Genomic DNA, 16,179 nt, shown 5'->3' on the forward strand with positions numbered 1-16,179 from the left:
AATTCATGTTAGTGTTTAAAATAATTTTCGAGGGATAGATATTAACAGAATGCTAACATAGACAGTTGGATGCAACGCTGGATTCTGTAAAATGATATTATTTTAGTTTTGATATTCTAACCCAAAAATAACATTGTAAGTAATGTTTATTGAAACTTTTCCTCTCAAAACAAGTGATTCTACATTGTTTATAGATTATTTGAACGCTAAAATCAAAACTGTATCATTTTATAAGTTTTAAAATGATATCTGACTGTTTAAGTCAGGATTTTATTAATGTTTGTATGACTAAAATTGTTTCAGAAACTAATGTGAGTTATATTTTGCAAAGTTTATGAACTAAATAAAGGCAATTAAAATTTTAAAAATTAAATTTAAACTTGCGTGTAAATTCAGAGACCAAATTAAATATTAACTCTTATTATTATTTGTTCTAGGATTTCCTAAAAGGAAGGAAGCTAATTAACTAAGAATATCAATAATCAAGTTGGGTTAATCTAGTGATTAGCTCAACTTAAACAAGTGTTAGAAATTTGAATCCTGCCTTGTACATATAGTAACTCATTCTGCAGTGACAAACCTTTAAATAAAACTCAGATTCCCAATATATTAATTCTTGACTTATCAAACTGGAAATCAGGGGTGTGCATGGGTCGGGTGAAACCGGGTTTGATGGGACCCAGACCTGACCCGAAATATATACCAGGCCTATTTATTAGACCCGAACCCGACCTTAAACCCGATGAAACCTATACACTTTCGCGCCACGATTATACCGGATAAAAATCGGGTGAAACCGGGCGTTAACATTATATTACCTTGATACCTTCTTCTAAGTTAGCATGTGAAAATATCCAAATTTCCAAGACTCCAACCATTATTTGATATGGTAAAATTCACTTAGAAAAATATAACAAGAACCAACTCTTCTCTAAAATTAAAGCATAACCATAATCAATACTAATATTGTCTAATAACACCAAATATTTAAATCAATATAAATAATACAATATTATGTATTAGTCTAAAATCTTATGCATTTTAAACATAAAATATTAACTTATAGTCTTATAATAACTAATAACACAAAATATTAATGTTTACAATACTTAAATTTCACATAAGAATAGTCATAATCCATCACTAATAACACAAAATATTAATTCTGTATGATGACCGGGCCGACTTCGGGTGACCCGACCCATGGCTCGGACCCGACCCGAAATAATGACCGGGTCTATTTTTGAGACCCTTACCCAACTCTAAACCCGGTTAAATCACACCAAAATAGCTCCTAAAGTGTTTGAGGCCGGACCGAGTTTTCAGACTGGGCCAGCCATGCACACCCCTACTGAAAATAATGTAAAAAAAAAAAATACTAAGAATACCATCTACTCTCTCATATTTTAAGGAAAAATAAAATTAACTTGATAAGAAACATGATTGACTTAAATGATATAGGTTCTAATGAGGTTTACACGCAAAAATTAAAGTTTATTTGAGTTTGATTTTGTTAACAATTTTACAATGGATTCTATTTTTTTTAAAACTATAATAATTTAAAATGACATTTTCTTAATCGCGTCAACTTAACTAACTTAACTATCATAATTTCATATTTTTATTTTTATTTAATACTAACCATGGATTAAAAAAATAATTAAACTATAAGGACCCTTTTCTTGTATCTTTATTTCTTCATGTTTTTTCTTTTACCTTTTTACTTTAATTTTGTTCTCCTTTCTATATCTTTATGCAGGTCAATGTACTAATACTCATCACTATAAAGATGAGTGGATATATCATCTCTCTTAATATTAATTGAGAATGACGCTAAGGGAGTTGACAAGATGGAACCCATTGTCCATTGATATAAATTTTATATGTATTATATATTTATTTTAATTTTTTTAAGCACAATCATTTTTTATTATCTAATTTTTATTCTTTTACTAACAGAATCTTTGTATGCAACAAGATAAGTAAACAATGAGTCCGTGGACCAAAGTACACGCACCAGGCTGACTCTTATTATTCTTCCCTTTTTAAATTGCACTATTGAATCCACTATGATGTATATTTTTTTTCATTTTTTCACTACGACCTAGTCTTAATAGTAGTAATAGTAGAAAAGTAGTTAACCATAAGGATATATATGAACCAGTGAAAAAAAAAAGGCAACAGAATAGCGCACTTTCCGCTGCTAATACATGAAAAGAAGAGATGGGCTATTGGCAAGGGTGAAAAAGTAAAATATGAGGGAGATTCAAACACAATTAATAAGAATAAACTAAGTTGGGTGGATTTAGTAGTTAATTCATTAGTTTCGCTTAAATAATTATGGAATGTTTGAATCTCTGTGTTGGAGAGAAATCATTAAAAACTCAAAAAAGACCCAAAAAAAAAACACAATTAAAAACCCATGAAATGTTAAATTTGAGATTCTTTTATCATTAAGAGAATTCTTTTGGTCAAAATGATATGTTGTTGGTGTTTATGGTAGTTCTTAACTAGTATTTTATTTTTTAGAGAAATATGTTTAAAAATTTAAATTTTAATTCGACGAATTGACTTACCTAATTTTTTTAAAATTTGTGAATTTAGTTGATATACTTTTTTAATTAGACAAATTTAAAATTTTAATATGATTCATTTCGTTGATAAATCGTTCGATAAATTCGACCTATCTTATCAGCATTTAATTTATGAGCATTATTTATGGATAATCTCGTTGAATTTCTAATTAGATTCATTTGTTTACCGTAATGTACCTTGATTTTCTAATTAGGGTAATTTGTTTTCTGCATGTGTGGAGAGAATTTTAGCCAATATGGTTACACTGCAAAGTATGAAAATTGTAAGGATGAATGGAAAGGGTAGATTAATTTATTTGAGAAAGCAATGTATATTGTAGAGAGAAGCTAAAAGCCTATTTATTTGTACTAGAATGATGATATATGCCATGCCACTGCTGGAAATTCTCTTTTAAGTAAGCCCAAGGCTTTGACAAGACAATAACCACAAAACAGAGATGAAAACTATTCTGCAATAATAATAATGGAGTTTTTCAAAGGCATCTATGTCCTTTTGCTTTGTTGCCAGACACCCTCTCTTCAAATATTAATGAATCCATGTCAATTTACTTTTTTAATAAAAATAAATTAAAAAGGGCTCTCAGCTTTCAGGATTCAAAAGAATATGCATGGATCTCTCTCTCTTTCTCTCCTTTTTAACCCTTCAATAGTTTTCTAACACCAAAACTTTTCAGCACTCAATTCCCAACTTTTTCCCTCCTTGCAAAGTTCTCCGGGTAATCAGTGGAGGTTCGTTTCAAGATTTTTTAATAAATTCTAAGAAATTATATTTCTAAAAAAATATTATATTTGAATATCATAAAAAATTTATTTGTAGGTAAAAGCTAAAAGCCTATTTATTTGTACTAGAATGATGATATATGCCATGCCATTGCTGGAAATTCTCTTTTAAGTAAGCCCAAGGCTTTGACAAGACAATAACCACAAAACAGAGATGAAAACTATTCTGCAATAATAATAATGGAGTTTTTCAAAGGCATCTATGTCCTTTTGCTTTGTTGCCAGACACCCTCTCTTCAAATATTAATGAATCCATGTCAATTTACTTTTTTAATAAAAATAAATTAAAAAGGGCTCTCAGCTTTCAGGATTCAAAAGAATATGCATGGATCTCTCTCTCTTTCTCTCCTTTTTAACCCTTCAATAGTTTTCTAACACCAAAACTTTTCAGCACTCAATTCCCAACTTTTTCCCTCCTTGCAAAGTTCTCCGGGTAATCAGTGGAGGTTCGTTTCAAGATTTTTTAATAAATTCTAAGAAATTATATTTCTAAAAAAATATTATATTTGAATATCATAAAAAATTTATTTGTTTAGTAGGACAAATGATTAGAAACTATTTTCAATATTTTCAAAAATAAATGGGGATAAATTTGTTTTACTATAGATATTTTAAAGAATAAATTCTTACTTTTTAAAATTACTTCAATACCAATAATAGGAAAAATTCTTAAGAACACAATAATTGAGAGATATAATAATTTTATATGTTAAATTTTATTGTCCATAATAATAATAAATGAAGTATGCTGATGATTTTTTGGTGACTGAACATAACACAAAGAAAAAAAATCTAAGAAAAAGAGTAGTACTCCTCTCTAATAATAATGTCTAAATTATTAGGAGGCAGTAACCACTCTAGATACACTTGCTTGTTTAAAATAGCAGTCTTAGCCATTAAATCAGCCGCTCTGTTTGCAGTTCGCTGGATGAGCACTAAAGTAGCTGTCCAATTGCGCTGGAGCATCTCTTTGATTTTGTCAAGCAGATCAGAGTCATTCCTAATCATGCTGGTTGTGCCTCGCGAAACAAGAAGAAACGCATCAAGATTATCAGTTTCACATATGACCTCTTTGCACTCGCAATCCCAAGCCATAACAAGCCCTCTCCAAATAGCATGAAACTCACAACAGAGAACACTAGAAAGAGGTATACTGGCAGAACAACCTTTTATCCAAATTTCCATGCTGTCTCTAATAATACATCCAAAGCCAGCTAATTGCTCATTTTCAAAAACACTTGCATTGCAGTTCACTTTACAGACATTCATTGGAGGTGGTTCCCAGTTATATTTCAAAGAAGAAGGAATAATATGTTTTTGGTTGATAACAACATTAGAGAAATCTCGAGCAGCATGTTTAACTAAGTGAATAATTTTCTCCTTACTCCATGGATCATCTTGGTGGAAGATGTCATTGTTCCTATCCCTCCAAATCCACCAAAAGGCCGCTGCAAAGAGAAACTCATTTTTGTTGAGGTTAGAACGAATCCAAGACACAAAATCCAAATTAGAGTCCTCAACGGTCATTCCCAAATTGAAGCTAATCCAAATCTGACGAGCTTTTTGGCAAGTCCTAAAGCAGTGGTTAATATCCTCTAGAGCAAGATAACATCTCTGACAAAAATCAGAAGTAGAAATACCTCTTTGAAACCGGTAACTAGCTGTGGAAACTCCGTTGATGAGGCAAAGCCAGAGCAGACACTTTATCTTCTCCAGTATTCTCAAGCGCCAAAGCCAAAGCCAATTTTCATTATCGTTCCAGCCAAATTTCTTCTTCAATAGCCATTCATACCCGCTTTTAGTCGAGTAGGTGAGAGTATTTAAGTTTACACATTGAGTATCTCTAATTCCCAAGCCTCCATATTTTCTTGGAGTGACAACTTTGCTCCACTTGATCAAATTTAAGCAACGCTCCCCCACCTTTCCCTTCCACAAGAATTGTCTAAGTACAGAATCAATCTTTTGACAAACTGAAGTAGGAAAAAGAGTCACTTGCATCTGATAAATAGGAAGAGAAGAAGCAACAAATTTAATTAAGCAAAGCCTGCCTGCTCTATTAAGGAGCCGACCTTTCCAACTAGCCAGCCTATTCTTGATCTTCTCTAAAGAGTCCGAAAAAATAGATCTAGCAGCTCGAGGATGATTAAGGTTCACCCCCAAGTATTTGCCTAGGTCACTAGTAAAAGGAATATGAGAAACACCAGACAACATTTCCTTCCTTCTATTAGAGATATTTCTAGAACAAATAGCTTTAGATTTTTCAATGTTAACCTTCATACCTGAAGCTTTACAGAACAACTCCAAGGTGTGCACAACATTATGAACTTGACTTTTCTTCGCTTTACAAAAAAGGAGGAGGTCATCTGCAAACATCAAGTGAGAAACTCTAGGTCCCCCTCTAGAAACAGCCACACCATCCCAAATACCCTCGTCAACTTGTTTGGAAATGAAGCACGCCAATCTCTCCATGCCAAAACAAATAAATACGAAGAAATTGGATCTCCTTGCCTGAGCCCTCTGCGAGGTTGGAAGCTGTCCAATCTATTCCCATTCCAAAGGATGGAAAGATTTGAAGCCTGAACACAATTCATTACAAGCCGAATAATTAGAGAAGGAAAGCCAAAAGATTCAAGAGTGTGCTCAAGAAAATTCCAATCAACTCTATCATAAGCCTTTTCTAAATCAATCTTAAAAGCCATAGCTCCTTTTCTAGACTTTGTCCGCTTAAGAAAGTGAAGAACTTCTTGGGCGACAATAATATTATCAGGTGCTCCTCTACCATGAATAAACCCTCCCTAAGTTGGGCTAACAATCTCATCCAAAAATGGTCGTAATCTATTAACCAGCACTTTAGTCACTAGCTTATAAATTACATTACAAAGGCTTATTGACCGAAAATCCTTCAATCTAGTTGGAGGGTCGCACTTAGGGATAAGAGCAATCAAAGTTTCCAACAAAGAATGGCTTAACGTCTCCCCTAAGAATGCTTTCTGAACAGTACGCCATACCTCATGACCCACCACATCCCAATATTCCTTGAAGAAAAAAAACTTGAAAACCATCCGGCCCAGGAGCTTTGAATGAGCTCATATTATCCAGAGCTTCTTTAACCTCCAACATTGTTACTGGTTTAGACAAATTATCACAAGCATCCTGGCTAAGAGATGGCATAGGAATTTTTCCCATGCAATTAACCTCAACAGGCTCAGTAGAACAAAAAATATTTTTGAAGAAATGAACAACCTCCCTTTGCAAAACTTCCGGATCATCAGACCAAGACCCATCACTGACTAGCAACCCATGAACCTTGTTAGATTTTCTTCTAAGGATGGTTTGCATATGGAAAAAGCTATTATTTCTATCACCATACCGAACCCATTGATCCCTTGACTTCTGGTACCAAAGCAATTCTTCCTGGGCCAAAACTATATTATACTCAGCTCTCAATTCTTCCTCTTTGTGCTTCAGAATCGGATTATCGTCAGCTTCCATTTTCTGTTGAATACGATTCAAATAACCCTCCAATTCCCTCTTTTTAATAAAAATATTGCCGAAGACCGTAGAGTTGAATTCCAACGAAGCTTCTTGGACCCCCAACAACTTCCTATGGATGCCAAAGTCTGTACTATCCCAAGATTTCTGAACAATGTCCAACCACCACCCACGGGTCCTGAATGCACAAACCAATATCAAGCAGATGACTCCATAATTCTACTCTATTAGTGGCTTGAGGGCTACCATAAACCGCACTGCAGATCCATCTTCGCCCACCACCATCAATTTCCAAAGTTACACATTGATTCATAGCCCAAAGAATTTTACAAGAAAATTTTAAATTAGCAGAGAGGAACCAAATTCCTCCCTTGTGTCCAACAGCATCTACAATCCCTACAGGATAATAGCCTAATCTCTCCCAAAATTCTTTCATAGTTTCAAACCCAATATGAGTTTCCACCAAAATAAAAAAAGTTGGTTGAAATTTTCGTACCAACTCCTTACAGTGTACCCGAGACATCTTATTTGACGCCCCCTAACATTCCAACTAATAATATTTAAATGGTCACAATCCATAAAAAATAAATTAAATAATTGGAATGTTTAATCATTCTACCTCACGTTGATGGACCTCTGTCTCCAAGTGTCTCTTTGTGGACTTGCACTGCAGAACCATCATTCTTCTGTTGAGGTTGGGTCTCCAAGTATGTTGTTGCACTAACTTTATCAAGCTCTTTTTGTACTCGAGAATCCATTGACAATGCTTCAGTAGGTGAGTTTTGAAGCGAAATAGGACGCTGTCTTTTGTGCCCTGCTTTAAAAAAGGGAGTACTCTGATCCTTGAAAGCCACCTGAGTTGTTCCCAAAGAGCCAAGCGTGGATGGAGGATCTTTCTTTTCCTTAGGCCCCACCTTTGCATTTGATAAGGGCTTCACCTTTGCATTTGATGAGGATCCAGCATGCATGTTATTAGACCCAAAAGAAAATTTTTTACTTACCAAATTGAAGCATATTGCTACATTGGCTTTTTTTGGCACCACATTGTGGCCTTTACCCACTTTTTCCTTGCCTTTTCTACTAACTGTAACCCATTCACCCTCTTTTACACGAGTATCCCTTTCCATACGTGAGTCTTGCAAATTATCATGCACAAAATCTGCTGCACCATGCTTCTCCATAATTGGAATTGAGTTGGCATTAATTTCAAATTCAAAAGATAAATTTTGATTTTTTACTGGGATTTGACTATCTTCCACCGTTTTCTCGTTGTTATCTACAGGAAAAAGTGACGGCAAATTTTTCTCCTTCACCATGCTTTCCTTCCCAATGCCATTGTTGTTCTCTTTCACACATTCTCTTGTGACATGCCCAAAGCAGCTACATTTTTCACAAATTAAATTCAAGTGCTCATATTCTATGTCATACATATGACCATCAACTTGAATTTTTTTTATAACTGGAAGTCCCAAGTTAATTTGCACACATGCTCTAGCATACTTTCCCCTCTCTGCAGACTTGGTGGCTAAGTCGATGCGGATCGGTTTGCCAACAACTGACGCAATCATTTTCATGGCTCTCTCTTGATAATAGTTAATGTTTAAACCTGTGATTCTTATCCAAACCATGGTAGACCCAAAAGTGTTTTCACAAGGTCTGAATGAAGAACTCCAAGGTTTAACCGCAACATAACTTCCAGTAATCATCCACGGTCCTCCAAGGAGAACTTTCTCTCTATCCTCCAAGAGATCAAATTTGACTAAGAAATAGCCAAAACCGACATCTAGTACCTCATATCCTCCTTTGGTTCTCCAGACGCCTTTAAGCCTGTGCGTGATCGTTGTATAGCTAAAATTTTTTCTAAGAACTTTGACCACGATGGCATCTTTGTAGGGCTCTGCCAATATCTCTTTTGCTTCCTCAGTGAACGTCACAGTTAGTATCTCCGAATCACCTTGCTTACCAACTACGGTAGCCATCTTATCCCCATCAAGAGAATCAGCAACCTCCAAAGCTCTCCTTGCTGAGGCACCAACAACTTTATCTCTGAACGATATTCGCTGACTTTGAGTCTTGTTACCATCTCCTTTAATCCTCTCCTTTTCACCTGATGCATGCCCCCCTCCGCTCTCCCTTTATTGCTTCCGCCGACATGGCCGGCTGCCTCGCTATGTGCCACCCTCGAAGACTCTCCCCCGCTCTCCCCACTCTCCATCTCTCTCGTACTAGGGTTTGTTTTTTGTTTAGTCGATAAGTATGCTGATGATTAGATAGACAGTTGCGTTAGGTAGATAACGAAAAACCTGAATAAGGTAAATAATAGATTGAAAATTTGGCCTGTTGAAAAAAAAAACGGCCGGACTCCGGCGAACTCTATAAAAAATTGGCAAGTTTGCCTTATTCTCAGCGAATTTTTATAGAGTTCGCCTAACCCCGGCGAACTCCACTCAAGTTTTTTTTGAAACATGCACTTTTAATCTATATCGTTGTCTAGAAAATAGTATATAGATTTACAAACAGTATATAAGAGTACACAAAATACAATACATAGACAACAAACATAGCTTCTTCAAGGATTTTTTTAATTATAAATTAAAAAAAAATATGCCATATTTAACAATGGCAACCATTGTTATCGTCTCTAAAAATACATAGGTACACCGGAATAAGCCATATTTAACAAGAAATTTTTTAATTATAAATTAAAAAAAAAACTATTTCCCAAAAATAATCTACTTCAAATATATCAGATTGAAAAGTTAACAATGGTAACCATTATCATCGTTTCCAGAATACATAAGAGTACACAGAAATAACAATCCTTGTTATCTTTGGGAATTAGTTTTTTTTTTAATTTATAATTAAAAAAATTCTTGTTAAATATGGCTTATTCCGGTGTACCTATGTATTTTTAGAGACCATAACAATGGTTGTTATTGTTAAATATGGCTTATTTTTTTAATTTATAATTAAAAAAATTCTTGAAGAAGCCATGCTTGTTGTCAGTGTATATTTTTGTGTACTCCTATATACTGTTTGTAGATCTATATACTATTTTCTAGACAATGTTATGGATTAAAACTGCGTGCTTCAAAAAACTTGAGTGGAGTTCGCCGGAGGTTAGGCGAACTCTATTAAATTTATGGAATTCGTCAGGGCAAGGCGAACTTGTCAATTTTTATAAAGTTCATCGAGATCCGACGAACTTGCTTAAATGCAAAAAAAAAAAAAATCGTATTTGAAAAATTAAAGTCCAAAAAATATGTTTAGGAAAATAATAATTTTTTTTTATTTTATTATAGAAAAAAATCCATAATATATATGTATATATTTTGAAGACATTTGATTAACACATATTGATTAATATGATCATCATTATTAATCAAATCAAATCCAAGCTTTGGTTGATGAAGGGTGGCAAATGGTGGTTTGCACCCCCAACACCAAGGAAATCCCTAGTTTGCCCTCCTCCACTCTCCTCATTCGGCATTACATGTCTCCTCTTTGAAGGGAGCATTTGTGACAATTCATTGTTCTCTGGCTCTGTATTAATAGTATTACTACTACTTGTTAGCACCAAACTTGAACCATACACCCCACAAAACTTATTGTTATTCCCATCTTGCCCTTGACCACTACCATTGCTGCATTTCAACCCTAATGCCTCCAAGAATGATGATGGATCACTTGAGGTTGCACCAACTTGAGCGGCTTTCTGCAACAATGCCGTCGCCGACATGTTTGCCGACGAAGAAGAAGCACATGTTTGATGGGGTTGATGTTGTGAGCTATACAATGAAGGAACACTAACAATGCTTCCTAGTATTGGAAGCGATGTAGTAGTAGTACTAGTAATAGTAGTATCGCTACTTAGATCTTGGCTTGGATTGGTCGAAATTTTCGATCCGAATACCCAGTTCAGATGGTAATTATTGTTATTAGTGGCCATCGTTGCTTCTTGACGATGATGATGATGATGGTCCATCCAAAGGGATAATCCTCTTGTTGTTGTTTGGTTATTTCTGGCTTCTTCAGGGAATGGAATTGGCTTATTGCAAATTGAAGCAAATTGGGTTGCCATGTTATTATTATTATTATGATGAGGGGCCATGGAGGTTCCTATCATGTTATTGTAACCAATAATGTTATTGCTATTATTATTAGCCCCTAATGTTGAGTTGTTTATGCTTGATGCTGCATTTACCCTAGCTGTTTCTTCTGCCAATGCATCACAAAATGCCCTGTGAGTTATGAAGCTATCCCTCCTGCAAATAATAGCAATACTAACATTAATGATAGAGATTATTGCAGTCACATTTAGTCAATATTATAATAAGTTACTAAATAAATTTATTAGAAAGCTCACTAAAAATAAACTTTTGTTAAATTTAAATTTCGAATTTTTTTAATTGAATTTTGGTAGCTCTTATTTTTAAGAGTTTTAGATTTTTTTTTAATATATTAAATGCGATGTGAAATATTGACTCTTTCTATATTTTTTGTTGGTTATGATTATGTGAAAACAAATAAGATTTTTTTCTAGGAGAGGCATGTAACCTATAAAGTATGGACATTTTATTGATTTGTTGTGTCCGCGTGTCGGACACATTTCGAACAGGACACTTATTGACACTCGTCAGACATGCGTGTCTATTGTATCGTACTATGTCTTAAAAAAAATAAAAAAAATTTTTCCGGACACGTTTAGACACACTAAAATACTATCATGTGTCAGCGTGTCCAATTTTATTCTTAACATATATTTTTGAAATAAATTTACATATAGTATATATATACATATCTTATATCTTATAAAATTTTAAAATTTAAGTATTGGCGTGTTCCGTATCGTCTGGTATCCCGTGTTCATAGCAGATAACAAATCTAACTCGAGTGTTTAGCAAAAATTTCCAAATGGCACTTATTAATTACTTGATATAGCAAGACTACGGCATTGATTAGTATCAAACAAAACTTAAACACATTCTCACATACATATATATAAGGTAATAAGCTAAGGTTAAGTAAGATAATTCCAAACCGTGATCTTTTGTCGTCTAGGACTATAGGATCATCACAAAAGAAGCTAAGCCTTATCAAAGAGAGAAAAAAAAGAAGACTTGTGTATGTGTGTGGCATCTTTCAAGCCCTTTAATTTGTTTGAACTACAAAGACTCTTCTACCTTTTTTCACTCTTAAAAGCCAAATAGAGCAATATAGACAGCAGGCACCCACAACTCATAAAACCACATATCTAGTACACACAAGAAACGACAAAGAAACGCATAGATAAAGAGAAAGAGAACATCGTTTTTCACACTCTACTTAGATACTAGTTTAACTAGAAAAGATAACACTAATGGTATATCTCTAATACTAAATCGGATATCTTTAAACTTTCATTGTATATATTGTACCAATATTTCATTACTTTCTCATTAAATTATTTAACAGTTTTTAAATTAGACGTGAGTTTTTAATGATAAACAAGGATAAAAACACAATTACAAACACAACCTTATTTAAAAGGATTAGGGTTAGTTAATTACCGTGAAAAGATGGTTCCACAATCACACTTGTATTCTCTTGTACCACAGGTTTTGGAGTGGGCTTTCCAATCGGACTGAACCGCGTAACGCTTCGAGCATTTGTCGCACTTCCACTTCTTCTCGCCGTGCTTCCGGCAAAAGTGCTTCTTGATTCCGGTCAAGTCTCCCAAAGCCCTTGAAGGGTGGTTGTGGACACATGTTTTCTCCGGACACACGTATACACGCTTCTTTGGTTCTTTATTTGTTCTTTGTTTTAGCTTCCATGGAAGGTTGTGTCCTCTTCTATGGAGTTGAAGGTTTTGATCCCTTTGGAAACCCTTCCCACAGGTTTCACACAAGAACCTGTTTGTAGCCATTAGAGTCTTTGGTGATAAGGCTATTACTTCCGCTTCCGGATCTGATCATCAGTATAGATGATAAAAAAATCACTCTTATTCCGCGTTAACACGGGATTCGAAAAAGCACAATATCCAAAAAATTGAATGTATCTTAATAACTATATCAGTAACTGTTTTTACAGTTTGAATTCGTGACCTTTAGACAATTCAACCGTTGTTCTAAGGCTCACCTTCACTCGTGAATCATGATATAAAAAGAAAAACAAAAGAAGCTATATACATGCCTGGGTTTCCTGGGAGGTTTCTCTTCCTCTTCAAAGAAGGAGGAGGAGGAGTAGTAGTTGGATTCTGATTCTGATGATGAGGGAAACCGTTTGAGAGTTCTCCATGATCCATATTTTCAAGGATCAGCATCTCTCTTGTATAGTAGTTTGTTTATGTTGAGTTCTGAGTATGTATGAGTTAGTTTAGAATATATGCATATGAATATATATGAGGCTGCAACCCTAAAGTAAGTTAACTTGATGAAGTGATGATATATGAAACAAGATGGGATCTCTGAATTGTGTCTCTCGCTCTCTCTCTTACAAATATTTGTTATCTACTTTTTAGGTGGAATAAAATAAACCAAGATGCTATGGGAGGCAGTGAAAAGTTAATTAATTAATTAATTAAAATTTAAAGAAGGGAGTGATAGAGAAGATGATAAAGGAGGGGGGCAAATAATGGGAAAGAGAAAGAGGGGGAAGGTGAAGCAAAGGTGTATGATGACACATATGATGAGGGAAGAAAGTTAATCTCCATTTTGGAATGATTATCCCATAATTTGTGTTGTTTGTTGCTTTTTTTTTTTGTTTTTGTTTTCTTTAATTCTTTAATCCTTTCGCATCCAATAAGCCATTTTCATAGATTTTTAATCTATTCTTATATACTTTTTTCTTGTTTAATGTATTAATTTGAGCATTCCCTTTCCAAATCATTTTTCATTTTATGAAAAGATATACGTAAACAATTCTTAACCAACAAACTTTAAACAATTGTAATCAATAATTATTAATTAATAACAATTAATTAATAAAAAATATAATTTAAAAATGTTTATTGACTTATTGTTAATTAAAACACATTGGTATATAGTTGTTTGAATATATATATAGGTTTGCTGAAAGAGCATTATTTTCTTGTCATGTTACAAGAAACTTGGATTACCCTCATTATCATGACTTGCAGCCATTTAAATCAAAGCAAATAGAAAAGCTGTTACTGTCATAAAGAGGAAAAATATCATTTCGTCTCGTGTGTGTGAGTGTGACTACAGAGAGCGAGTAACATATATAGTTCAATCACTAACACACCTTTTATAATGTTCATTTTCCATAGTTGAACCCCCCCCCCCCCCAAAAACCAAAAAAAAAAAAAAAAGGAAAAAAAAATTCATATTCCATAAAAAAGGCATAATAATAATGTTGAGTAGTCTCCTCAGTCAAAGTGAAAGTTCTCAGGTGATCATTTCCCGAAGAAGATTGATATATGTATATAGATTCCAAAACAATGTAACTGTGATAATATAATTGTAACATGCATATTCAAAGGAATTAAAGAAAGTGAACTAGCTAGGTTTTTTAATGTACTTCTTCTATAGCTACACATTGCTAATTTTCTTTTACTATTTTCTTTTTGATTGGAAATGATCTATATTTATATTATTCTCTGAAAAATAGGCATAATGCACGTGTGTACATGCACATTGAACTGTCAAAGAAGGTAAAATCCAAAGGAAACGACGAAAAAAACACACAAAGAAAAAGAAAAGGGAATAATCGTCCATCATGACAACTTGAACATGTCTCATATTGGCTGTATTTCTTCCCTTCTTTAATTTAGATTTTAATATAACATCATCATAGATCAAATAAACTATATAACAATAGTTAATTTCTTGTTCTTGATTCAATTCTTATTATTTATTATATATGTACAATATTGTTGTTTTCATTCAATCACATAGGTATCGCAAAAGTTAGAGAATTAACTATTACTTTATAGGAAAATTTTCACATGTTACATCCACTTTATTGAAATACTGCTATGCCATGTACGAAACGGTAGCTGGTAAAACATTGGTTATGTAGCAAATAATGCAATACCTAAAATATCCTTGAAACAATGTGTAAAAAGACTGAATGGCACTGAGTCTATTGACACAGCATTGACCATCGGCTTTGTTGTTTTATGTTGATAGAGTTTCAACTTGAAAAGTACAATGATATACCGGAAAACCTTCCTACTTTATATATATTTAAGGATTGTTAATTTGTTGTCAATTTCAGACAGTATTTATATATAGATATTTTACTTTATAGCTTTTCGTCAGCATCTTTTACGTACTGTTTCTTTTTCTTTTACATAAAAATTTAACATAATATAGATGGAAATGTTTAACCAGTGGATATCTCATATCTATGGAATATGGCCCCCCACCAATATACACATGGATCATACATTTTTTGGGGCTGGGGGAATTGAAGGGACATTATTTTTATGTAAAAGTTTTAGATTCAAATTTCACTAATGCTATGCTAATTAATGTAATAACTAATTGGAAGTTTATTTGATTTGTACTAAAGCTGCTCCTTTATATATTAAGATTATGAGATAGAGAAGGGTATGAATGAAGACAAAAGTCTTCCCCATCAAACACACTCCACAAAAGGGAAAACATAGTATGGGAGAGCAAGTTTGCTTACCAACAACGCTATGGATTTTTAAGCATTTATATGTATATTTGCTGCAGATTCAACATGGGTGTGAAACATGGTAAGATCTTTCTTAACCATTATTATTATTATTTTTTTTTGGTTTCTCATTATATCCGCTGGCAGGTAAAGGATTAATCCGTCGCGGATCGGATCTCCATTTAAGAGTTTAATTTGTCGCTATCCAATGACAGGTTGCTGCATGCATAAAGCGGGATTCGAACCCCAACACTTATTTAAGTGGACTAGTACTTTCTTAACAATTATTAATTAGTCAAATTAGTTCTCTCTCTCTCTTTAAAAAAAAAAAAATTCATAATTCTTAACCGAAAAAATTAATTTCTTAATTAAAATTTGATAGTTTAATTGTGAATTGAAAAAAATGTTGATTCCCTAATTAAATTTGGATAATCTTGGAAAGGCAACCTTAAACAAAGTGAAGTGTGCTTTAATTTTGCTAGTCTCTTTAAGGTTTTGGGTACATGATGTATGTCTACCATAGTCTAGATTAGGGCATGTCTTTGAACCTTAAGTCATTATATGTTCAATATTCATAGAAGTATTCACATATAATTTAACAAAAATAAATAATAATAACAATAATAACAACTAATAATAATGCATGCATCAGCGAACAATAAATTAAAATAAATCTTACATGACACTGCCT

General features: G+C 33.5%; 1 protein-coding gene across 1 annotated transcript; it reads right to left on the reverse strand.

Moving 5' to 3' along the window:
* On the reverse strand, positions 10,217-13,493 carry LOC107608072 (zinc finger protein MAGPIE-like). The gene is made up of 3 exons (XM_016309963.2): positions 13,038-13,493; positions 12,416-12,812; positions 10,217-11,131 (listed from the first exon to the last, which is right to left on the reverse strand). The coding sequence occupies exons 1-3, from the start codon at positions 13,165-13,167 to the stop codon at positions 10,249-10,251; spliced, it is 1,410 nt and encodes a 469-aa protein (XP_016165449.1). The 5' UTR covers positions 13,168-13,493; the 3' UTR covers positions 10,217-10,248.

Source organism: Arachis ipaensis, chromosome B07 (assembly GCF_000816755.2).
Source record: "Arachis ipaensis cultivar K30076 chromosome B07, Araip1.1, whole genome shotgun sequence".
NCBI lineage: Eukaryota > Viridiplantae > Streptophyta > Magnoliopsida > Fabales > Fabaceae > Arachis > Arachis ipaensis.